Source organism: Notothenia rossii (genome assembly GCF_949606895.1).
Source record: "Notothenia rossii genome assembly, chromosome: 7".
NCBI classification, from domain to species: Eukaryota; Metazoa; Chordata; class Actinopteri; order Perciformes; family Nototheniidae; genus Notothenia; species Notothenia rossii.
The window spans coordinates 25,133,559-25,160,112 of NC_136905.1; the positions used below are offsets into that span (position 1 = coordinate 25,133,559).

Consider the following 26,554-nt stretch of genomic DNA (forward strand, 5'->3'; position numbering starts at 1 on the left):
AATAACAGTGAAAATTCAGCAACATGTCAAGTCCTACAAATGCCTGGCGTTTGCACTCAATCATTAGAGTGTAACTCACCTGAATGTATGTCAGATACTGGTCAACATTGGAGCATTTTGGGATGCTGTAGCCTTTGTAAAAGTTGAAGGCAGGTCCGAACATCTCCTCACTGAACCACACTTTGGCAAAGGTGTTGAGGAGCCTCTTGTCATAGTCGTCAGTCACTCGGCCACCGTATTGAATCTCTCCAATCATGTATCGCACCGTGGTCCATGACACTCCCTGAGAAGATAACATAAATTATAATACAAGAGGACGGCAAGTACAGTTTTTGAAATGGTTACAATAAATGTCTTTAAACAATTGTCTTTAATTTCACATGCCAACATTAATCAACTCCTTAGAAAAGTCTTGACATTCTTGCTTGGCAGAAACTATGAGGATAAGCAAAACTTTAACTGTAGAAATTGGACAATAGGGAATTGATTCTGCTTCAGGCTTGAAATATCCTCGGAAGCCATATTTGTATATTGACAGGTTGAGGAGCTTCCGATCTAAATTATATTAGTTAATGGGCTAGTTCCAAGTTCCAAGTTGGAGCTGTCATTAAGTAGCAGGACTTCTGGAAATATTTGATAGCACACAAAAGCATTTGAAAAAAAATTCACACATTTTTTGTGCAATTTTGTGGCAGATCTTTTTTTGATTTTGGTCGGTTTCCCAATAGGAGGTTATTGTTATGGAAAAAGGGAGAGTAAGAGAACACCACCTGCTGCACACTCATCCCAACACTATGATGCTATCATAGAGCATTTTAAACCATTCTCTTCTGCACTAAGGAACGGTTTCTACCCATTCCTAATGTTGCTCTCATCTCTTAACTATGTTTTTGTTCACATAGTGGTCTACATTGTAGTTTGCATCGAATATACCTTTTTAATGTCCATGTCATCTAGATGGTTCTGAACAAACTGAACAGTGGCGTTGAAGTCGGCCTGGTTGAACTCGTAGGGGATATTCCATCCTAGAGGCCCGAACTTTCTCCTCTCCTGCACCGTGCTGTGCAGAAAGGCCACTCCATACAGCATTGGCTTCCACTGCCCCATGTTACTGACATCCAGAAGGTCTTGGTTTATACCTAGAGAGGGATACATGAATGAATACATGAGCAGCTCTATTTAAAAGGTCAGTGAACGCTACAGAAAATGGTGGTTCTACCAGCTTTGGAAGGCTACATTTGGATCTGCAATCCAAAGAAAATTGTTAGCCAACTTTCTCTTCAAAGACATTTCCTCACATTCCTTGTGTGTTTGTATGCACTAGAGAGAATGTCAACATTATTAATGAAGCTTCAAAGCTTGGAACTATTCTGTACACTTGTTGCTACTACCTGCTGAGTAGACTATGTGCACACTTGGGAACCTAACTGGGTGGGCAGCGCTGCGTACAGGGATATGAATCCTGTCGGCACCCGACTCCAGATATGACACATATGCATTCAGTAATGTATACACCCGTAAACTTTGCTTAATGCAAATGAGCAAATCTCTTTTGGGAAATCACTGACAAGCACCGTCTCAAAGGGATTTCCTGAGATCTAATGAAGTTTGGGAAAGTGATTCAAATCTCCATTTAAAAAACAGGAGGAAAAAATATCAGCTCCATTATCTTCTGAATCCACACACTGCTTCTCCAACTTTGTGAAAAAGATCTCTGCCATATTCAACTAATAAGCAATCCCATGTGTGAGGCTTTGTATCCCTCAAATCCAGAAGGTTCAATCTAATGTCAATTGGGAATTGTAAAATGTGAAGATGGGAAACAGCTGCTTTGAAGATTTATTGTATAAATCTGCACGCCCTGAAAATTAAGTGTAATATTCTGTATGTAATGCAATCAACTATTTGATATTCTTTTAATCTGATAAAGAAATACAATGTTCAATTGCAGTTAGATTTAAAGAGCTGAATACAATTTTCCCAAGGAAACTCACAAAACCCTTTCTGATATTAGCTAGCCAAAGACAGCTGGTTTATATATATTATATATTCTCTTCCTGACTAAAAACACAAACCCTGCATTTACAAGTTCAAAAACCTTACAGGCTTTAAGAACGTGGGTGTAAAATACACTGAATTAAGCAGCAGATGAGGATACAAACACATCTCTTTATTTATTGATTATATGACTTACTTAAAGTCAATGTGTGTGGGTGTCCATGTGAATCCAAAATGAGTAAAGGTATCATTTACCCATTCATAATAATAACACATCCTATTTTGAATGCTTATTATTCTGTTACTTCTTCTAAAAATCAACCAAGGATCAATCTGTGGAACATTTACTTTAATTCCACAAGAATTTGGGACCTTGAAATTATTGTAATCGCCATTAAAATGAACTAAAGTAAACCAAATTGTCCCCACCTCCATAGGTTCTTTTCAGACCAGCCTTGAGGCCCTGTGGTGGTTCGTTGGTGAACTTGATTGACATCTGCAGAAGGGTGATGGGGAAGTGTCTGTGGACCTCTGTTGTTATCCAAAGGCGAAAGCTGTCATGGACGAAGTCTGTCTCTGTCACTGTGTCCATCAGCTCATCCATGAAGTCCAGACCCAAGTGGCAGTTCTGCAGTAAGGCCCAGCCACCCTGATGGACAAACAACAAGAGGATGGTAATGGTTGCAAGAAGCAACTATGAAGCACATCATAGTTATGATTCACTGAACTGCTACAATACCAATGCAGTATTACATGTATGTTTACCTTGAGATGAGCTTTAAACAAATCTCTGCTTAGTAAATAATGAAAAAAGGAAAATTAAGAAACAGGAAATAGGTGGCAATTTTACTCAAACAAAGGGCCTGGAGGGTGCCAAGTGATAATGTAGTAAAGATTGGAAAAATAGGTATATATGTATAAACTATATATTTGTGAGCAACTAACCCTGAAAGGTTACGGGGTAATGGGACATATCCCCTCACTGTCACTTATTGTTCTGTTGTAACACTGAACGATACAATAAAGCAGTAAGACCACACCATTTACTCACATTAGCCATGGTCTGCTGCAGAAGCTTGCGGGCGTGGACCTCTTGTCCTTGTCCCATGGAGACATATCGTGTCTCAATCTTTAGCCTCTTCCCCAGCGCAATGATGGTGTCAGTTGGATCCGAGCCCATTGACAGGAAGCAGATGAGAGGTGTTCGCGGATCTGATTCCTCCCACGTCTTCTCCAAGTCAAGAATCACCCCTTCTGTGTACTTCTCTCCCATTGTAACCATTATGTATTTACGGGCCTAGAGAAGTAAGGGAAAGTAATGAGGCAAAGTAGATGTGTTTGTTTACTGCCTTGTAATGTAGGAAGTTAAAACTTTATATTGGAATATATTTACTTTCTAGAAGTCTGGAAACTGTATTAATAGTTCAAAGGAGTTCTTTTTTACTGGCTTACTCTTTTCAGTTAATACTGCTGCCGGAGGTCAGACAAGGACAAGTGCTGGACTGTTTATGAGTGCAACAAAACAAATCCTCTCCAGGCTCAACTGCAGTGGACTAATACACGAGCCAACAGTTAGAAATAAATACCCATTAGCCCTTGCACATATTGAGGCTAAGTAAGCCACAGGGAAATCTGTTTTACTAAATGAATGTCCCTTCAAGTAAAGACTTTTCCAAGGAGACTTAATATCTTTACTGAGCCCAGTCTCTGTCACACTCCTAGGCTCATGTCACGTTGGTAGTTTTGTATGTTTAGGTTATGTCACGTTCTATGTCTAGGTTTGGGTGTTTTGCTGTTTTCCCTGTGTTTTTTCTCCTGTCGTTAGTTTCCCTGGTGTGTCTAATTGTCTGATTATGTTCACCTGTGGCCCCTGTGTTTCCTCCTCCCTCCTCACCTTTGTCTTGTTGTGTGATTAGTCTTTTGTGTATTTAAGTTCTGGGTTTTCTGTCTGTCTTTGTCGGTTCGTCTTCTGCCTCGACTAGTTCTGCGGTGAGTGTTCTGTTTTGTCTTTGCTTATATCATAGCCTTGAAATAAAGGAGTTTTTTAAAATTTATATCTGCATTTGGGTCCTGCTTCCTTCACAATCTGTAACATAAACAAGCACTTTTAAGCTTTGACCCATCTTTTGATCAACAACATGCTGCTTTAGGCTAATTAAAATTACAGTATGACTTCCTTAAAATGTTGCAAATCCATTATCATGCAACTGTAGGCACCGTTTGCAATTTAATTTGAACACCAGTTGCACGAAAGGGGAAACACATATAGTGAGATGAAGCTGATTGTGTGGAGATTGGTTTCAAGCGACGGACGCTTTTATTTTGGGCACAGCAACCACACAGACAGACATGTCTCCTTTTACCTGTGCGATAGTCCTGTCGGGACACCAGCAGCGTATGAGAAGCAGGCGTCTGAAACAGTCCAGAGCCTGGTCATAAGAGTTTGGAAACACTTCCTCCTCTGGGGCCTCCTTATCAAACCATGACTTCCACTGTTTCTCATTACGACTTATCTGAAAGAAATATGTAAAAAGCTCTGAAATAGGGACACAGAAAAAATTGCTTCCTATTACATCAACTCTGAACAGGAGAAGATGCAAAACATAACATCAATACATGTTGAAGGAAAACACATTACGACAAGGATTGATTGCCAAAACAGCCCCATAATGAAATCAATCACTACAAAAAAGAAAAAACACAGATCAAAAGCAATCTTAATTTCTGCTGAATATTTAAATGTATTCACATATTGGTCTAGTTTACTTCAGGACAAAGTTAATGGATTAACATACGTCTTAACGGTACGTCTACACTACAGGCATCAAAAAATGCTTTCAACGCTTCGCCCATTCACTTGAATGGGGTGACGTAGAAGATTTTTAATCTTCGCCGAACTGCATTGTGGGGAGCATGGCATGGCTTTGCAAGCATCACGAGCATCTATCGGCATCAAAAGTTGTTCAATGTTACAATGTTCAACTTTTGAGGCTCGATGCTTGGCATCAGCCAATCAAATTCCGTTTATGCAAATCCCGCCAGTGCAAGCTCAGCCAATCAAACCGCGTGCAAGCGGGGAGAGCCAGACCGTAGTTCATTTCCTCATATTCCAAACGAGATATTATTACGGTAGCAAATCACCCGGTTCTTTACGACCGGAACTATTTACCGGGATACAAACCGGAGGAACCAGGCATGGAGGGAGGTGGCAGAGACAGTGGGTGAAACTGATAGTTTTTTCGCCTGTTTGGAGAGTTTATATCCAGTTTACTTCGTTTTAACATTGCTATTGCTTTGTATGTCGGGGGCGGGAGATTCATGTGATTGGTTGCTCGCAAAAAATCGCCAAGCTTCAGACACGCCCAGCTTCAAGATTTTTTTCATGCCTGTAGTGTAGACGGGCGACGGTACGTCTACACTACAGGCATCAAAAAATGCTTTCAACGCACTTTTGAGGCTCGATGCTTGGCGTCAGCCAATCAAATCCCGTTTATGCAAATCCCGCCAGTGCAAGCGCAGCCAATCAAACCGCGTGCAAGCTGGGAGAGCCAGACCGCAGTTCATTTCCTCATATTCCAAACGAGATATTACGGTAGCAAATCACCCGGTTCTTTACGACCGGAACTATTTACCGGGATACAAACCAGAGGAACCAGGCATGGAGGGAGGTGGCAGAGACAGTGGGTGAAACTGATAGTTTTTTCGCCTGTTTGGAGAGTTTATATCCAGTTTACTTCGTTTTAACATTGCTATTGCTTTGTATGTCGGGGGCGGGAGATTCCTGTTATTGGTTGCTCGCAAACAATCGCCAAGCTTCAGACACGCCCAGCTTCAGGATTTTTTTCATGCCTGTAGTGTAGACGGGCCGCTTTCTATACCTGCAAGGCATAATGCTACTTTCTTTACTCTTCTCAAACTTTGACAGAAAGGAAAACAAAGGAAACTGTAACTTCTATTCATGTATCTTTGCTTTTAAATTAGTGTTTTTAAATGTCATTTTATATCATTGCTTTTAAATGATTGTTTTTAGATATCATTTTATAATATGTTTCTTAATGCTATTAATGTCTTTCATTTTTCTAAAGCACTTTGAATTGCCTTGTGTTGAAATGTGCTGTATAAATAAACTTGCCTTGCCTTCTTAGAGACCCAGTAAATGAGTATAACAATCACAAGAAATCCAGTTTCTCAAATTCAAATATAGCTGTGTTTATCAGGTCCTATATCTATATCAAATATTATAGGGTTTCCTAATTACATCTTGTTAAATCAGGGTACAACAGAAAGCGGTCAGTTTCTTAGGTAAATGTACATAGCCATCCTATTTCCAGAGGAGATTATACCTACTCCACTTAAAGCTTGAAGTTAAATGATAAAGACATTAAAGTGTTCAGTGGGTCATTTTAGAATGTATATCGTCTTTGCTAATGAGTAACTATTCAGGAAAGAGAAGTATCCACCAGCTTTACATTCATTAAGTGGAACACATTGACAATTGAGAGGTACTTGTCTTTGTCTATTAGCCAGTGAGGAGCTCCACTTTATTTAAGAGGCACAGCACTTTTCTGAAGAGCAAATCAACAGTTCTTGATAGTAGATTGTGTTACACATTCACACACATTTCTAAACCAGTCTAAGGATTTTAATGCAAAAGGCAAAATGGGTTGCTTGAATATGATGTTTGTGTGTTTGATGTGTGAAATAAGGTGGCCCTGCATCATTTCTGTAGTCGAGTTTGTTAGCAGTGTGAAGACAGTGTCCCAAAGGGGGCTCAGATGGATTAGACTATATTCTGGTTGAACTGCCATCATAATCCTATCTTGGCCTTGTTCCTCTGGGAACACTGTTTTCATTAAACAGAGAACTGTTAATCCACTTCACCTTGATCATTATCTACATAAAAAACCTGTGTGTGTGTGTGTGTGTGTGTGTGTGTGTGTGTGTGTGTGTGTGTGTGTGTGTGTGTGTGTGTGTGTGTGTGTGTGTGTGTGTGTGTGTGTGTGTGTGTGTGTGTGTGTGTGTGTGTGTGTGTGTGTGTGTGTGTGTGTAAAAAAAAAAAAAGTAATTGAGTGGAAGTTTCTCCAAACTAAGCTCATTTCACAGAGCAGTGAGCTTTTACCTCCCTGGGAGCCACCAGGCTGTCACTCACCCATAAGGGTGTGTGAGTGACAGTTGATTGGGTTGGATGTGTGTGTGAAAAAGATGAGAACATTTCAGCTCTGAGGTTACACCTTAATGCATCAAGATGTGCATGTTTGTGTTGTACCTGATCCAGTATATCAGAGAACTGCCACAGTTTGCTGAGCTCTACAAGGTTGAGCCAGGTCATATCAAGGATCCATTTGGCTGGTTTCTGAGGGCAGGCCTTTAGGTCCAGAGATGCACCTCCTGCATCACACACACACACACACACACACACACACACACACACACACACACACGAATGAAAGATAACAAAATAATATATTCAAATACAAAATAAGGAATGCTTTCAATATAAGAAACATGAAAACATAAGCTTAAAAAATATAGACAAAAGTCATACTGAGTCAATGTTCAGCAGGTCGGAGCTGACAGATGGTGAAGCTGCATGCATGCAGCAGACTGTCTTATTCTTGTGTTGAGAAGCATTTCATATTTATTATACACTGAACTGCTACATTACCAATGCAGTATTAAATGTATGTTTATCTTGAGATGAGCTTTAAAAAAAATCTCTGCTTAGCAAATAATGAAAAAAGACAATTTAAGAAACAGGAAATAGGTGGCAATTTTTGTCTGACAAACAAAGGGAGGGTGTTTTGAGTTGAGTCATATCTGAACAACAAGACTTATATCTTCTCTACTCTGTATTTTGAGATTTGAATGTAGTCTCTGTGGTGACAGGTATTCAGTATGTGTACTTAGTGTCTTTCTTTTAATCTAATAATAGAAAAGTATATTCTAGGTAGGCAGTCTCAGAAAATAAGACAACAAAATGTTGAGTGAAAAACGGGCGATGAGTCGGAGAAACAAAGAAACTTCCGGAAACTATGTCAAAAAATACTGCTGACTCATGTTATAATTTTCAAACATTTGTATGTTGTATTTCCAATTCCAGGTTGGACTTTCTGACAACGTAGTTTATAAATGCAATGATGTTCAGGAGCCAGCTATTATGCTTGAAAGGTTGAAATGATCTGTACATAGAAACCTCCAACTAGCAAACTTCAAGAATCAAAATCAAAGAGATTAGAAATACCTACTGCACATAGCTCACATGTTCCTCTTACCTTTAATTAGTGTGAGAAACTCCTCATGTTTGACCTTGTTGCTCTGCATATCAATCTTCAGCGTCAAAAGCAAAGTGAAGAGGAACTTGTGCTCCTCGTAGAGGCCACGTGCTGCATACTTATACACCTCAAAAGTCATAAACTCTATGATGTTGGCGATGCGTTTGCTGGTGATAGGGCTTTTGGAGGAACTGTTTGAGAAAAATTTGAGAGCAGATAAAACGTAGAGTTTTATTTAATTTGCAGGATAATACCTCCATAGAGCTACGGCTATAATGCCTAATTTTGGAGTCTTGACTAGAGCATAGATACAGTACTGACGTGTATGTGAAACGTATTTCTAGCGATTAACAGTTAGCAGTAATAATAATAATATTAATAATTTCGATTTTATGGTGCCTTTCAAGAAACCCAAGGACGCTTTACAATGGGAGATAAAATAACAAAACAAAAAAATAATAATCACACAGACACACAGGTTGAAAAAAAGGTTGCTGGGTACTGTATTTTAGCAATCAATCAGTTGTATAATTTGTTGAGAAGTAGTTGAAGTTGCTAATGCATAGGTAGCTGATTCAAATGGGTTGTCAGTGTTTGATGATCACCTCATGCAGACATTGCACTAAGATAAACAGCAAATGTATTTTGAAAAATACAAAATATCGCAATTAGAGTAAACATGGTCAGTAGTATCATCACATATGCTGTAGATACCACCCTTAACATACTGTAGCAAATACGTCCACTACACACATACCTCAAATATGTTATTGGGTATACAAGGTCAAACCATGACAAAAGCAATTAAGGAGCAATAGTGAAATGCGAGATGGAAACAAATTGAAAACAGAACTTTATGATGAATATATTTACTTCATCTGCATCTTTTATTTAAGGAGAGCTACAGTATATGAAGCAAATAATATGGAATATTTGCTGAAGCTCTGTGAAAGAGATTTGATCATGATAACCCTATGATGATGCTTAGGCCATCTTTGTAGCATTGTTACATTAGACTGAAAAGCACTTTATTGTTCAGATTATAACAGAAATAGGGACTTCATAAGTGTATTTGTATTCCAACTACATAGCTACAGAGGTCAAGCACAAGAGTGACTTCTCTATTTCATAATATAAACTACAAGAATCAACCACATGGTAGCTTTATTTTTAAATAACAAAGTAAATTACACAGAGCTTCTTTTGTTAAAAAGAAGGGCAGTTTATTTTAATTGATGGCTATAATAAATGGAAATTGACTTTCTTTATTGTATTCTCCAATGTTATCTTGCTTTTCAAATGAGCTCCATGTATAATTGTGACGTTTCTGACAAATTATTGCAGGCTCTTTTGTGCTATAAATGTTTGTAAATGTAAAAATAAAATAAAAGATAATTGGAGAATTATTGAGGAAGGTTTTGGTCCACAGATTGGCTGTAAACTGTAAATTAAATCTATTCATTTGTTTTCCCTTTTAGGAAATCAGTACTATGTGTAAAGCTAATATTATGTAACAGACGCACAAATTATAATCAAATTCAGTTGCCTGGAGGGTACACCAAGTGCTCCAGCAGCACTAACTCATGATGCCAATAACCGAAACAAGTCCCCCACTGAGGCTTTACAAATCCCAGTTAGAGGAGCACAATTTCTAAGACAAAGGCTGACTTTGAGTTGAACAGCATCGCTTGCTGTGTACAGGGAGCAGAAGAGTATTCTCACCGGGCCAAAGAGAGGTCAAAAGGTCCCAGGAACTGTCTCAGAGAGGTCTGATACATGACATTCACCATACTCATCTCAGTGATCAGGAAGTACAGGATACTGCCCCTTGTGGCCACTGAAAAACACGCACAAACAAAAAGAAATTGGTATTATTAATGGCAAAGGAAGTGTGCTGAACAAGTGTTCTTGTAGCACAAGTTAGTGACTAAGGCTTTGAGGTGTCTGCTGACTTTACAGTCCGTTTTGTTTTTTCAAAAAATCTTTTTCATAAATATAGCTCTGAAGAAAAATAAGAGACTACCGTACTCAACATTCCAGTGTCTGTTGAATTCCAACACAGAGGAATGTTGTTACAATTATTTTACTCAAACACATACCTATAAATAGTACAATCAGAGAAACTGATAATGCTGCAGTGATCTCTTAATTGTTTCCAAAGCTGTACACAGTACTGTCCTTACAGTATATAACATAGAACAACATACTTTTCGTTATAAACTAAATCGGTTTTGGAGGGATGTGAGTGGTGAGCACATGTTTTATTTGGTGCAGTCCTTGATTAAGCAGAATTGTAAATTGAAAATGAATCAGTTTTGTGAAACTGAACATAAACTTGGCTGGCACATAGTAACCAATCAGAGGAAATTCTGTCTTTGAGCCAATTGTCATGACTTACCAGGCCGGTACTCTTCTCTGGCAGCGTTGATCTGGATCTCAGTCTCTGCCGCAATCTGCAGTTTCTGAGTGACGTCTTCAGCTGTGCGCTTGGTGTTGCCAAGGACAATAATCAGACTCTCATCATCCACCAGTGAACCCTAGAAAAAGACACATTTGTAGGAGTATGTAAGAAGTTGAATAAAAATAGAAACAATACCCATTGCTGTTACTGATATAATATTCTTCCTTCCTAGCAACAAATGTAATGGCCAAAATCTGAATGTAACTTAGAATGATAGATACTTCATCATCTGTTTTTTAAAAGCAGGATGAAAAATAAAGACAGACAAACTGGTTTAAAAAGTAGCTTCCACCACAAGTTCAGTATCTACACTCACATTACCACATGCCCAAAACTCCAATTCAGTTGGAGGCAATCATGTTCAACACGTTGAAATGTGTTTGCCTTGCCTGTGTGCTGGTCAGTCGGTAGAGGAGGTTGTCCTCTAGTTCCTTCATCTTTCTCTTGTTAGATGTCACATCTTCCAAGAGATGTGTCCTTTCCTTCTCCAGTTCCTGTGAGTAGTTAAAGTTAAGTTAAAGCCTTTTATTGTCATTATACACAGAGTATAATGACATTCAGAGTGCAACTCTGTCCCAGTGTGCAAAAAATACAAACACATACATAACACTAAAAAAACACGGCAATAGGACAGACAACATAAACAATCATACGGGGGAATAAATAGTTACAAATATTTATATAAAAATAGTATATAAAGTGCATTAAAAGTGTGTGTGTATGTGTGAGAATGGTTACGGTTATTGCATTATGTGTGGTGGTTAAGCAGCCTGACGGCCCAGGGGTAGAAATTGTTTTTGAGTCTGTTTGTCCGTGACTTGACCTGGGTGAGAGCTGTCCTTTATTATTTTGTTAGCTCTGTTGCGGCAGCGGGAGGTGGAGATATGTTCCAGAGAGGGCAGGGGGCAGCCGATGGCTTTCTCTGCCATCCTGATCACTCTCTGCAGGGCTTTCTTGTCTGAGCATCCTGCATACCACCCTGAGATGGAGTATGACAGCACGCTCTCGATGGTCGCCCGGTAGAAGGACACCAGCAGCTTCTTGTTAAGTCGGTTTCTCCGAAGCACCCTCAGGAAGTGTAGTCGCTGCTAGGCCTTCTTAACTGCTGCAATGGTGTGTGCTGTCCAGCTGAGGCTCTCCGAAATGTGAACCCCCAGGAACTTAAAGGTGGAGACCCTCTCCACTCCCTCTCCATTGAGGTGAAGGGGGGTGGGTTCTAGATGGTGCTTTCTGAAGTCTATGATGATTTCTTTTGTTTTGCTTGTGTTCAGATGTAGGTTAATAGCTGAACACCACGCAGACAGCTTCAGGATCTTGTCTCTGTATGGCGACTTGTCGTCTCCCTAATATATTTGACCGACCACAGTGGTGTCATCTGCACATTTTAAAATGGAGTTGGAGGGGTGAATGGGAGAGTAGTCGTGTGTGTAGAGTGTGTAGAGTAGCGGGCTCAGCACGCAGCCCTGCGGGGAGCCAGTGCTGAAGGTGCGGGTGGAGGAGCAATAAGGGCCGTCTGAGGACGGTCTGTAAGGAAATTATTAATCCAGGCGCATAAGATGGAGGGGAAACCTAGGCTTGACAGTTTTTCCGCTAGTATGTCAGGTATGATGGTGTTAAAAGCTGAGCTAAAATCGACAAACAGCATCCTTATATAGTTGCCTGGGCCTTCTAGGTTGCTCATAGCTGTGTGAAGGTCCGTTGCGATGGCATCATCCGTGTATCTGTTGGCTCTATAGGCAAACTGATGTACACACACACACAAACCTAAAGGTCAAACATCTGGAGCATGGTGGTGGAGGAAGGCCATGGGATCATTAAAATCCAAAGTGTTTACTCCCTGGGGAGCATAATTTTGATCAGTAGGGATTTTAGATTATAAGATACAGGAAGTTGACATTTTGACCACAGAGCAAACTGAGTGCGTGAAGGATGTAAAGAGAGCGCATGAATGTCACTGACTCGCTTGGTAGATGCCAGAGCCAGTAACAACACTGTCTTCAGTGACAGGTGTTTCATGTCAGCTTCTTCCAGGGGTTCAAATGGAGGTCGAGTGAGCCCATCTAAAACCACTGCCAAGTCCCATAAGGGCACCAGTGACCTGGAAACAGGGAGGAGCCTGCGAGCCCCTTTCATAAAACGGCAGACCAAGGGATGTTGGCTCGCCGTCTTTCCCTCAAAGCCCACATGGCATGCAGCAATAGCAGCCAGGTAGACTTTGATCGTAGAGAAAGCTCTGTGTTTATCAATTAGGTCCTGTAGAAATGATAGAATCACCCCGACAGGACATTGAAAAGAGATGTGTCCCTTTTTGAAGAAACCACTCCTCAAACACCCGAGGGACCTGGTGGAGGAAGCTCTTGCACTCTGAATCGTGTTTATCACCTTCTGAGGGAGCCCCACTGTATTCAGGTTATACCACTCACGGGCCAGGCCCATAGTGCCAAGCGCTCTGGGTGTGGGTGAAAAATCGTCCCCCCCGCCTGAGACAGTATGTCCCTGCGTAGCAGGGGCTGCCACGGCTGCCCGCACAGCAGCTGATATATCTCCGCGAGCCAGTACATTGCAGGCCAGTGTGGAGCTATTGGGATCAGTGTGTGGCATTGTTCTCTCACTCTGGCCAGAGTTGGGGGTATCAGAGCCAGGGGTGGGAACGCGTACAGGAGGACCGGAGGCCAAACGTGCGGGAGCGCGTCCACGCCCACGCCTAACGGTGTGTTTGAATTGCGCATTGACATTCTAATAGCCTCTGACAAGGGACTTGTCTCTATTCTTGTCTTACTCGATCTTAGTGCTGCATTTGATACTATCGACCATGATATCCTATTGCAAAGACTAGAGCACTTAGTTGGCATACAGGGAACTGCTTTAGGCTGGTTTAGGTCTTATCTATCTGAACGCTCTCAGTTTGTACGTGTCAACGATGAATCTTCCATGCAAACCAAAGTTAGCCATGGAGTGCCACAGGGCTCAGTGCTTGGACCTATTTTGTTCACCATATGCTTCCGTTAGGCAATATTATAAGGAATCATTCTGTAAACTTTCATTGTTATGCGGATGATACTCAACTATATTTATCAATCAAGCCTGATGAAATTAATCATCTAAATAAAATTCAAGACTGCCTCAAGGACTTAAAAACGTGGATGACCTTACATTTTTTGATGTTAAACACGACCAAAACTGAAGTTATTGTACTTGGCCCGAAGAATCTACGAAACAAATTATCTAAAGATATATTAACTATGGATGGCATTAATTTGGCCTCCAGTGAGACTGTAAGGAATCTTGGTGTTATATTTGATCAGGATTTATCCTTTAACGCCCACATAAAATCAATTTCAAGGACCGCCTACTTCCATCTACGTAACATTGCAAAAATCAGGCATATCTTGCCTCAAAACGATGCAGAGAAACTAGTCCATGCATTTGTTACTTCAAGGCTGGATTATTGTAACTCCTTATTATCAGGGTGTACCAAGAAGTCAGTCAAGTCGCTTCAGCTGATTCAAAATGCTGCAGCTCGTGTACTAACCAGAGTTAGGAAAAGGGACCACATTACTCCTGTTCTGGCTGCCTTACACTGGCTCCCTATAGAACACAGGATAGAATTTAAAATTCTTCTTCTCGCCTACAAAGCCCTTAATGGGCAGGCGCCATCTTACCTTAAAGAACTCATTATACCCTATTGTCCTACTAGGGCATTGCGTTCCAAGAATGCAGGGTTGTTGGTTGTTCCTAGAGTCTCTAAAAGTACAATGGGAGCCAGAGCCTTTTCTTATCAAGCTCCACTTTTGTGGAATCAGCTTCCAGTTTGTGTTCGGACAGCAGACACCCTATCCGTTTTTAAGAGTGCGCTTAAGACCTTCCTTTTTGATAAAGCTTATAGTTAGGGCTGATTAGATTCAGCCCCTAGTTTTGCTGATATAGGCTTAGTTTGTCGGGGGACATCTTACTTCTTCCTTCTCTCTGTCTATACCTGTGTACTCTCATGTTCCGATTAACCCAGCTTCCCCAAATTTCTTTCTTTTTGGTGTCTATATACGCCGGGATCCGGAGTCATGGATGATCCTGCGGTCCTGTGTCATGGATTGCGAGTCCTGGATCTTGAGTCGTGGCTGCGGTCCTGGATCATAAGTCCTGGATGGATATCCTCGTGGATTCATCTTCTTATTATACACACATGCATTTCAAAACATTTGGACTACCTATGTTGCAAATGTATTATCTTTTCAATTTACACACGGCATCTATTGCACGTCTGTCCGTCCTGGGAGAGGGATCCCTCCTCTGTTGCTCTCCCTGAGGTTTCTCCCATTTTTCCCTTTAAACTGTGGGGTTTTCTCTGGAAGTTTTTCCTTGTACGATGTGAGGGTCTAAGGACAGAGGGTGTCGTATTGTCATACTGATATTCTGTACAAACTGTGAAGTCCACTGAGACAAATGTAACATTTGTGATATTGGGCTATATAAATAAACATTGATTGATTGATTGAAAAGAACAGCTGACATTGAGCATTTTCTTTTGATGCGAACAGATCCACCGCGGCCCGGCCGTAACACACCCACAGCTCACTCACAATTATTGGATGTAGAGTCCAGTCTGCATATAGTGGTGCACCTCTGGACAGCAGATCTGCCCCGAGGTTCATCACTCCTGGTACGTGCGTCACTCTCAGAGAGAGGAGACGTCCGCAGCTCCATAAGATCAGTTTGCATGCCAGCATGTGTAACTGGAGAGAACGCAAACCCCCTTGGCGGTTTATATACGATATTGTGGTCATGTTGTCTGTCCTCACGAGGACATGATGTCCTCTGAGAAAAGGCAGAAAGCGTTTTAGGGTGAGGAACACCGCTAAAAGCTCCAGATAATTTATGTGTGACCGTTGGAGGTCTCTGCTCCAGAGACCCCTAACAGGTCGACCTTCGTATATACCCCCCCAGCCCGTCAGACATGCGTCTGTGGTGACCACCTTCCGTGATAGGACAGCACCCATAGGCACGCCCCGTACTAGAAAAGTCGGGTGCAGCCAGTGGCGCAGTGCCATCACGCATTTCATAGTGACCATCACTCTCCGCGCGCCATGAAGCGCGGGGTCCAGTCTTAGGGCAGCTACCCAGCGCTGAAACTCCCTCATGTGTAAGCGTCCCAGTCGTACCACCAGGATGGCTGACGCCATGAGCCCCAGTAACCGCAGATATGATCTGATCTGATCTGATCTGCGTGGCTGGAAATGAGCGAGGCAAGCCCTGAAGTCTTTCACTCTCTCTGCTGACAGGCGGGCTGTAAAGGGCACCGAATTCAGGCGTAGGCCCAAGAAGAGTACATTCTGGGCTGGGGACAACATGCTCTTTTCTGTGTTTATTATGAAACCCAGGTCGAGCAGGTGTTTTACGAGGACATTCGTCTGCGTAATAGCCTCTTGCTCCGACTGTGCGAGAAGGAGCCAATCGTCCAGATAAGTTGCCAGGCGAATACCCTGTTGTCTTAACGGGGCTATCGCGGCTTCCGTACACCGTACAAACACTCGTGGGCTGAGAGACAGACCGAAGGGAAGTACTCTGTACTCGTAACAGACACCCTGAAAGGCGAACCTCAGATATTTCCTGTTTGGATAATATACTGGGATGTGGAAATACGCGTCTTTCAGGTCGACTGATGTGAACCAATCGTTTTGGCGCACGAGACTCAACAAACGTATGAGTGAGCATTCTGAAATTGTATCTTTTGAGATATTTGTTCAGAGCCCTCAAATCTAGTATAGGCCGAATTCCGTTCCCTCCCCGTTTGGGAACGAGGAAATACTTGGAATAAAAGCCGCTCTGACTCTCTCCGGAGGGTATTATAGATATAGCCTTCTTTTCTAGTAGCGAGAGAATCTCTTGCTCCAGAATATGGGCCGACTCTCCCCGGGCTTGCGAATGCAGAATGCCCGAAAAGTGAGGGGGGGTGACAGCGAATTGGAGTCTGTAACCCCGTGCTATTGTCTTGAAAACCCAAGCAGAATCTGTGAGCATCCTCCACTTTTCGCTTCTCAAAGCGAGTGGAGATGTCACGTCTGCTCTCTGTGTCTTTATTTGTTGTGTTATGGGGCCCTCTAGTGTCTGAACACGGTGGTACCCCAGGTTGGCAACCTCGGTCGACACTGCACATGCGCGTGGCGGTTGTGCCTTCACAGTCCCGTCCATCGTCCGCCTTCTGAGAGAGGCAGCAGCCGCTCTCAGAAGGGGGAAAGACATCAGACTGTTTATTGTTTTTATTGTTTTTCTTTTCATTTTTATTGACCGCGCCCTTGGATTTAAGCCTGGAAACGACAGTGGAAAATGATTTATTGAGAAACAAGAGTGATGACATGTGTTTGTGTGACTTAAATGGGCAGCGGAGCTTGCTGTCTTTGATGTTAAGTCCATTTCCCTCATGGCGCGAACTCAAGGATGACGTTCTGACATCACTCGAGGCGGCGGGAAGATGGGGGCATGGTTGCAGCCAGAGCTCCGCCTGGTAGGCGCTCAGCAGCGAGGAGACATTGAGCGCCCTGGCGGACAAAGCTGCGGCTTTATAGGCTCGTTCGGTCATTGCTGACTGGAAACGGTCTGCCTTTGCCGCCAGCGTGGGGTTCCTGCTCGGTGCCGAAGCCAGCCGCGGTTGGAGGTGGGCTGCCACCAGCGGCTCCATGGGTGGCATGCAGAACAGGCCGAGCTTCTCCATGTCCTCAAAGTCCAAAGAGGAGGCACCCTGGATTGGGGTCTTGTTGCTGAAAGGGCGGTCTCTCCACGAGATCGACACCTCATCCAGCATCTCTGGAAAGACTGGGAGAAGCTGCCTCTTCATCCTCGCTGCTTGGGGAAAGGTCTTCCCCTCATAGCGAGATCTGGAGGTCTCCTTGGCCACTACAGGCCAGAGGATGTCCAGGCTGGACGCAGCGTGTTGGCACACGGCCTACAAGTCCATACTAAGGCAGGGCGAAGCTGGTGTGCTTTCGCCCGGGGGAGCGGACATTGCCTCCGGCTTGGCAGCCTGGGCAGATGAAACAAAGATGTTATCTTCGTGCTCATCTGAGTCGGATAAGAGGAACTCAGAGTCATCCTCTTCATCCTCCTCCATATAATCCAGCTCTAGGACATCCCCCGCGTGTGAAACCACAGTGAGGTCCAGTCGGGAGCCCCAGCTTGACACAGCGCGGGGCTCCGCTCTCGCGGCTGTCGGGCCCCAGCCTGACACGGCACAGGGCTCCGACACAGCGTGGGGCTCAACCTCCGCTGCGGTAGTCACCATGTCTCGATTGCCGGCCGGCGAATCAACGGACATGAAGAGGTCATGTCCCGACAGGCTAGCTTGGTGCGCTAGCCGTCGGCGGAGGCTCTTAATGGTGAAGCGGGCACAATGTCCGCACGAACCGGGGGCATCGATAGCCTCCTGGGCGTGTTCCAGCCCAAGGCAGGACGAGCAGACCTGGTGTGAGTCCTTGCTCGAAATCTTAAACCCGCAGCCGCAGAGCGGAGTCTCCGAGCCTCCGTCTCCTCCGGTTTGAGGGAGAGAAGGGTCCATCGTCGTTAGCCTGTGTGTCGGCGTGGAGGGACAAATTAGTAACAGGTATGTTACCGTTTGAAAGAAAAAATCTAAACCTTATCGTTATTCCGAAAGGAAAAAACGGCGGGCAGATTTTTTAATATTAACTGGTGAGTTAATATCTTTTATCTCCGTCTCCTCTGGTGTGAGGGAGAGAAGAATCCGTCCTCGCTCGCCGGGGTGTCCGCGTGGAGGGATAAACTAGTAACAGGTACGTTACCGTTAGAAGAAAAATCAAAACCTTACCGTTATTCCGAAAGAAAAAACGGTGTGGCAGATTCCAATATTAACTGGTGTGTTAATGTTCAATTCAATCTTCTTGCAAAGCAAGAGTAGCCGGCAAGCGCCCGTCGACCGAAAGTTAGCTTGTGGTTCAGTCTGTGGACAGTTAAGCTAGCCCGGCTACTGATATTTTGAGATGTGCTCCGAAGCGAGAAGAGGTGTTTGAATGACGCTGCGACGTAGCGCAAGCTACTTAAAGGGTGGGTGGATTCCCTGACGTAGACGTCAAGATCACCAGCCAATCAGGATTGGCGTAATGAGATTGTGTTTGCATACGCGTTGAGGCGTATCCCATAGTGAGACATCGAACGGATCTGTTATGAATGAGAACTTTGATGAGGTTACACCTTTTACCCCGTATTCTACATAGTTCAACCTTGAGTTCAAATCGACGTTTGTCATAATTATTAAGAAATTCCCTCAAGGATTTGCTTAAGTGTGTATTTACAAGAACGCCTTAGAACCCACTGAATAATGAGGAGAAAAGGAGAAATGGAAAGATGGCAGAAAACATATTGTATCAAAGTGCTACAGTAACATGCCTTAGTAAGTACCACTCCATGAATGAAAGGAACTGTACTCCTCCAGTAACATGGACCAAATATGTCCTCATCCACTGTAAAGTAGGGATGGGAATTTGAAAGCAAATGTATATTCAAATATTCGATCCCGCAAAAAACGGTTAACCGGTTAACCGAAATGTACATATTCTATAAAAAAAAAAGATTGGATAAAAAAAGAAAAGTTAATATTTAAAAAAAAAAAATCAATAATTTTTGGAAATAAATACATACATGTTCAAATAAGTGTAGAAACCAAGTCGAATTTCTCAAATGTATTGAACCGATGATCACAGTTTGACAGCTATAGGCCTACAGCTTTCATGTGCGGAGGCGATTCACAATCAGCCCAGCTGTAGAGAAGACCCTCTCAGCTGGAACGGATGTTGCGGGTATATCAAGGTTAGGTATAGCATGTATGGCCTATATAAGTTTAATTTGGCATAGTTTGACCTCTACACCGCACTCACTAAACTGGTCGAAATATTTCCACACATTACTCCTTTTTGACGCCATGTCTGTTGTGTAGGACTCTCTTAGAGTGTAAATAATTACCGGACTATGACTGGTAAAATATGTTGAATAATGGCTAAATTAAATCTCTCCTGTCAAAATGTCTATGTACTTTGCCGCTCCACACGGTTGCCAAGCAGCGCTTATTGTTGTTTAGGCTGGCCACTCATGTGTCGCGAGTGTTGACAGGGGGCGGGGGAACACGCTCATGAACTGTTAGCGCCGGAACCTCGCAACGGCTGCGGAGCGCATTTGCGCCACATTTGGGCCTAAGATGAGGTTTGAGTCTGCGTGATCTGCGTGTAGGGAGGGGCAGCAGCCATATCATTAGCTAGAACTAGCTAGATCTGATGGATTTGGACCTAAACACGAGTGACGTAGGCCTATAACCGGATGTGAGAGAGACCAGCACCTGCAGCTCTGCCTGCTGTGAGGGACCGGTTTAGCGGAGCAAAACACACCTTTAGACGTCAACTAACACATTTAGCTATGGCACTGTCGTATATATATATATACATTGAATTATTCAATTTGATAATATGTAATCAACTTAGGCATCCCTCCCAAAAAAAAAAGATTCATACAAATATTCATAACTCATATTCGAATACATGAATAATTGTTTGAATACCTGAATATTCGAATATTCGATTAATCGTTCCCATCCCTACTGTAAAGCCATGGGAAATGTGAGCTTCTCTGAATGTATGTGTTTGATTTGAACCCTCCAGTAGAGTTCAAAGTTAAGATCGTTATGGTCAAGACAACAATCTATGACATGACGATGAAAAGACTGAAAAGTGACCCTTTTTTTTTCATATTGCCTGTTACATTTGTGTTTGTTTGCTTAAAGCCTATGACTGTTTTCTTGAGGGGACCCTCTGAATAAATGCTTTCATTTATATTACTGCAAATTAAGATGAAGACATAAAGTAAACAGCAAATAACTGGCAAATGATGTTGGACTTGTAAATGCTGCATGAAGATAGAGATAGAAGCTGAGATGGAAGCTTCAGCACTCATTGTGAATAAATCCATATTTAGTACACAGATAATGAGCCTCTTTTCCCATACAGCATAAATCCTTCATCTCATGATTAGCCATTGCTAGCAGGACATTGGCCTTCAGCAGTATCCTTCAGTCTAAATCAATGGACCTTCTGCATTGGGTGCTTTGATTAATGCATTTGTATTGACCAGAATGAACAAATCAAGTCCCTGACACTTGGATGTGTGTCTTTGTGAGGTGGTATTGAGGCATATGTACCCTTTTTCTTGTTTTGTTGCTTTTTCACCCCGTCTTAATATAGAACACAGCAATAATTAGGGCCCTGAGACAAAGGTTGATTAAAACCTCCAAGTGAAATTGTCACACAGAATGTGGTGTACACGTTAGGTGGAGGTGTTGGGATCCTGCATTATACATGGTCTCCAAGGCTTTTCGGGAATTATAGGGTTGTAAGCAATTTGCGTCATACCAGTGGATCATCCTTTCTGTTTAACATGACATTAAAACAGAATAATTTGCAATTATAGTTTATGTATTCAATAATAAGTGTAGCCATAGCTAAATTCTACATTAAATACAAATCAAATAATAGCTACTACTATTCAAGGCACTCTACCTGCTTTTCTGTGAGGATAACTCTGCCCAGCAGCTGATCCTCAAGTCCTCTCATTGTGACGGTAAAGTCAATGATGGAGGTGCGGGCACTTATCTCGGGCGTATAGGCAGGGTTAGGCAGCTTGGTGGTCACGTAAAGCCTAAAGCCCTTCATCACATCCACCTCTTTGTCACCCACTTTCACCTTCAAAAAAAAGAAAGAGAGAAGAAAAGACAAAGAACAAAAGTCAGCCTTACAAAGTACTACCTGCATGATTTTCAGATTTACCATCATAGCAGAATAAAACATGTATTCACATATTTGTCATGACAGACAGTAATAGATGTCAGATAGATAGCAGATGTCTTTGAACATGTATGAATAGGCCATACTGACAAACATGATGAAGGTATATCCTGGCGTCAGCAACAAACACTGGCAGATTCAGCTGCTCAGAATAATTTCTGTATGCATGAACTGTATATTTGTGTAAGTGTGTACGTGTGCATGGATGTGTGAGTCTTGAGTTTGATCAGTAATAAATTACTCATGAAAGAATAACTACCGGTACTAATTATCCATCTGGCAGTTTGTCCCTGGAGCTGCATCCACAGACTCCTTCACTTCCTTCTCACACCAGGATATTAATAGAAATGTAAGCTTTTCAGGAGATGGTGGGAGGGAGAGTGTAGACACCTCTAATCGGCCCTTTCAATAGATTGCCTTCTTGTTGAAGATGGTGTGTGCATCTGACACATGCTTACTTGCAATCGCCATAAGGTGTGAGTGTGTGTGCATCATTTTGCTGCAGTTATTTATTTATTTTTGTGTGTGATTGCTTGTATGTGTGTTAGTTTGATGCATGGGAGATAGAAGGGAGGCAGCTGCAGTGTTAGCAGCTGAATAACTAGCATCAGCTGTAGCCAGGAGTTGTGAGGCGATAATGAGAAGGAGAAATGCCTGGAAGCACAACATCCTATACTGTGTGATTTAATTTTCTTTGTCTTAACATGAGAGTAGTATTGCATCGATTAATGACACAACTCATTCCTGTTGTGATGTATATGGCATTTACTTAGTTCACCGTTATCTGGACGACATGCAAAATGCTTTTCAACCGACCTGTCAAGTTTTGTGGAAATTAATGTTTACATTATAAGCAACACGAAAGACATTTGTGTGCAATACAAACGTTCAAACCAGTTTATTAGCGGAAAGAACTATTTAGAACACTCCCTTAAAGTTAATTTAAAACACTGTATTTACTGTAATGCCAATCATTTGTATCCAAAGCCTGCTTCTGGACTGTAGTTTGGTTACTAAAATGAATACTAAAATGAATACTAAATAGTGCTAATTAAGTGACCTCACTAAAGTGGATATTTAAGGCCTAATTTCCTTTTCCTGGGTTGCCTTTCCACTTGAACTTGCTAAAAGAGTACAAAACAGCTGCTAAAACTCACAAAAAAACACACACTTCATGCATAGTTCAATCACATACTGTAACACCAAAAACGACCTAACTCATCACAAAATCACCTGCACCATGTTCAATTTTCAATTAATTAAATTGATCCCATCAACATGTTTTTTTACAGCAGGTATAATTATTGAGGTCATTCATTTACAGGCCTTTAACAATTTGAATATCTTACAATCTAAATGTGATACAAATATATCCTTTTGATCCTAGTAAATGTGTTTGATGTCATCTATGTTTTAAAAAGTACTAAAGTAGTGCAATTTTGAAACTGCAAAGTCCAACCATGCCTTTCACCTGATAACACACTGCCCATTTTACACTTTTCTAACCAAGGTAAAAACATATATGTTACACAAGGGTTTTATTTATTTTCCGTTACCTTGTAAGTGGAGCCTGTTTTAAAGAAGTTTTTTTCAAGGATGTTGTCGAGTGCAGGGTCCAACTCCTCCCCTACATCCTCGATCAAAAGGGGGCGACCAAGCGACAAGCTGTCCTCCAGATGGTTCTTGAAGTACTTATGGTTAAGTGAGGTTATCTGGGATGAGAAGATAGATGGTTATAAAAAAACAAAAACCTGCAATGCAATGAAGAGCTAGAAGCATTCCATTTTTGACCCATAATGACAATTTTGTTTTAGTAAAATCAGTGCTTAAAAGTTCTGTTATCACTTACTAATTGAAATCACATTGTTTTCAACAGACTGATGAACAAATGTATAAGACAGTGACAGTGAGAAGCATCTGATTCAGCGAAATGAAGGAGAAACACGCTTGACTTTGACTCATCCTCTAAAGACACAGAGGCCAACCCCTGTCTCGTCAAACTAATAATGCATCACTGAGCCATTTTTGGAAAACCTCATAATATAAATACAGTTGTTATGATGGGGTCACTTGTGGAAAAGGTTTAAACCCCCTGCGTCTTCAGGATACTCATAATAGGATTGCAGAATGCATTTGCTCGGCTCAGAGATTGCCCCCAACAGGGCCAAGGACCTTAGCTGGGCTTATTGCATGCAGGATTCTGAGGTACTTTTTCAATGTGCTGTACAAAAGAATAAGCATGTTGGACAATAAAATGGCAAATGGCACACTGCAGAGAATGAGCATCAATACATATTATTACAAGCAATGGGAAGATTGTATAGGCTTCCAAAAGCTTTAATATCACATTATAACGACTGAAACAGGATAAGAACAATGGAAAAATGACTAACTTGTTAAATGCATACAATACTTACAAATGAAGGAATAAAGAGTATTGCATTGAACAAATAAAATACTGTGAGGTGGTTGTAGTTTAATTCAATATGTTAATTATGAATGAGTTTTGTTTTAATTGTTTGTATTATTAGATTAGATTAATGACCAAAAAAAACAGGAGCAATATCTTGATTTCGCTGTTTCGTGTAAGGTTACTGAATGACATGCCCTCAGTGTTCATTGAAAAACGTGGCAGCTACCACAGGTCGTAAAATTTAAAGCAAAAAATCCCACACCTGCAGGTCATTCCTGGCTTCTTTGTTCTTGATCCAGATTTTTCCCTGCGTCTGGGGGTCGATCAGGAGGGGAAATCGGGCAGCCTTTGTGATAATTATGCCATTCTGAATGGACAGGTCATCGTTAGGGAGCCCCTGTAAAATGAAAGACAAATTAATGCAGGCTAAAGTGTGATGTTTATCAACTCCAGATAAATTATTGTCTTATTTCAAGAATTCTACTTAATTGAACACAGTTTGTTTTGCTATCTAGTATTTAATTCAGAAGGAACAAACCTGTAAAAGATAAAAAAATTGAAGTCAAAATCTAAATAAATACAAACGCTGCTTGTCCAGTTGTGTTGTGCAAAGCACAAAAAAGCATATCTACCGATTATCTTTCCCATACATTAGATACATTGCGCATCAGTTTGTACGAACACATTTGAATTATTTTGCAGTACTGACCTGTAGGTTCCACTCACTAACAGTGGGTGCGTCAATAAGGAGCTCGGTCAGATTGAGGTTGTTCCCAAACGGGATGTGACGCTGCTTCAACTCACGCTGCCAGTCATTCTGTAGGAGGTTACGAAACTCCTGATTAAAGGGGCCAGAGTAAGAGAGGAACGCTGTGGCCAGAAGAACGTCACCTAGAAAAAAAGAGACAAGGTGGTAAATACTAAAATGCAAATGCTAAACAGTAAGTATAAAAGCTGTAGTATGTTCGCAATGCATCGGTAATTAACTGTCTGTCTAAATCGTATCATTTTGACCATATTGTTGGTAACTAAAAGTATTAGCATGCATTATTGGAACTAGACAATGAGGCCTTTTAATCAGAAAGGGACTTTATTTATTGATTATTTGTTTAATCATCCACGAAAATTGTATAAATGAATGTGTTAATATTCAAGCACAATTACCCAAATCAACAAAAAAGAATTACTGCTATGGAAAACAGAGCATGTTCTACTGTATTTAACTTTGTAGAGATATCTCTTGGAAGACATAGTTTTCTTAAACCAGCTTTTAAACCCACCAACAAGGCGTTTGGTCAGTGCAGCAAACTCTTTGCTCTGCTCAGTCCATCTCTCCTTTTCACCAGCCAGGCCGCTGATGAGACTGGACGCCGTCTGCATCTTGTGTCTGCAGCGCTCAGCGTCCTCCAGCAGGGTCTGATGGGAAGAGAGGACAGACAAATAAGTCAGTAGAATGACTCTAAATTGCAGTGGGTGTAGCACGTGCCTTTCAACTAATGCATGCTAGCTTAGGCTTGCATAGGCTCAGGATCCACAGGACCCCCAATAGATAGATGTACGTATTTTTATTTTTTTCTTTGACACTCTTGAATTTTCCTTTTAAAATATATAGTAAGAGGTCAAGAGCACCTTTACGCCATTTATCACATTTATGCTTTATCAGCCGCTCATAGGCAAATTAAGAGGTTATTAGCCCAATAGCAAGAATGTCTGGTTTATCTGGCTTCTGCAGCGAGCCTTTCAATCTTGCATTTGGGCCCCGGAGATGAACAGCTCTGCGTCCTAATCACAGAATTATAAAAATAGTCAACTGGAGCTGCCCAGATCCTAATCAGAGTCTGTTGATGCACAAACTGTTCCATTTACATGCTGTTATTTTTCACAGAACAGAGAGTACAGATGATGGAAAACACAAAGCAGATAACCTGCACAAACAACCCACAGTGAGCGACTGGACTCAGTTATATTCATTTCAAAAGGGGCACTTGCATGACTCAGGTTGAATCATTGATCACTTAAAAAAAGTACATATATATAATATGTCTATACAGGGCAAATTATTTTACTATTACTATTTAGCCGAATAGTACGGTTGTTGTGAAAGGACAGGAGTGAGCTGAGTTGGAATGCAATCCCATTTCTCCAGGAAATTATGAATTAAATCAATAAAGCACAAAGACATCTGTGCCAACTTCATGGATTCAAACAATAAAACCAACCAGCAAATAAATGAACAAAGCCTGGATCCAAACTAGTGATCTCATTTTCTAAGTAGTGCAAGTCATGTGCTATTAAAGCTCTACTAAACATCCTGTTATATTACCCTATTATAGTACAGGCTTCAGTGAAAGAGACAAACACTTGAAGTCCAATTGTATCTTATGCTGATGTTCACTAATCATTCTTTGAAAAATAGCTACAAAATTGTCAACGTTGAGCAGTGCAGTGTAGCTTATGCCTCGTAATGCATAAATTCTAGGTGTTAAAGTGTTGGCTTTTTTTCCAAAGTATCTGCAAAACATTTAAAATTCAGCTAACATATGCTCTCCATTACATAATTACATTGTAGTTTCACAGA

General features: G+C 41.6%; 1 protein-coding gene across 2 annotated transcripts in view; it reads right to left on the minus strand.

Moving 5' to 3' along the window:
* Positions 1-26,554, minus strand: part of dnah5 (dynein, axonemal, heavy chain 5) — a 142,048-nt gene that overhangs the window by 18,950 nt on the left and 96,544 nt on the right. For both annotated transcript variants that reach the window (XM_079693697.1, XM_079693696.1), the window contains 15 exons: positions 25,257-25,392; positions 24,686-24,867; positions 24,239-24,373; positions 23,120-23,275; positions 21,279-21,461; positions 11,121-11,225; positions 10,669-10,807; positions 9,993-10,107; positions 8,271-8,461; positions 7,265-7,386; positions 4,362-4,511; positions 3,050-3,295; positions 2,428-2,647; positions 934-1,139; positions 80-283 (listed from right to left, as the gene is read on the minus strand). In XM_079693697.1, coding sequence (XP_079549823.1) covers positions 80-283; positions 934-1,139; positions 2,428-2,647; positions 3,050-3,295; positions 4,362-4,511; positions 7,265-7,386; positions 8,271-8,461; positions 9,993-10,107; positions 10,669-10,807; positions 11,121-11,225; positions 21,279-21,461; positions 23,120-23,275; positions 24,239-24,373; positions 24,686-24,867; positions 25,257-25,392 — 2,490 coding nt within the window. The remainder of the gene's footprint in view (positions 1-79; positions 284-933; positions 1,140-2,427; positions 2,648-3,049; positions 3,296-4,361; positions 4,512-7,264; positions 7,387-8,270; positions 8,462-9,992; positions 10,108-10,668; positions 10,808-11,120; positions 11,226-21,278; positions 21,462-23,119; positions 23,276-24,238; positions 24,374-24,685; positions 24,868-25,256; positions 25,393-26,554) is intronic.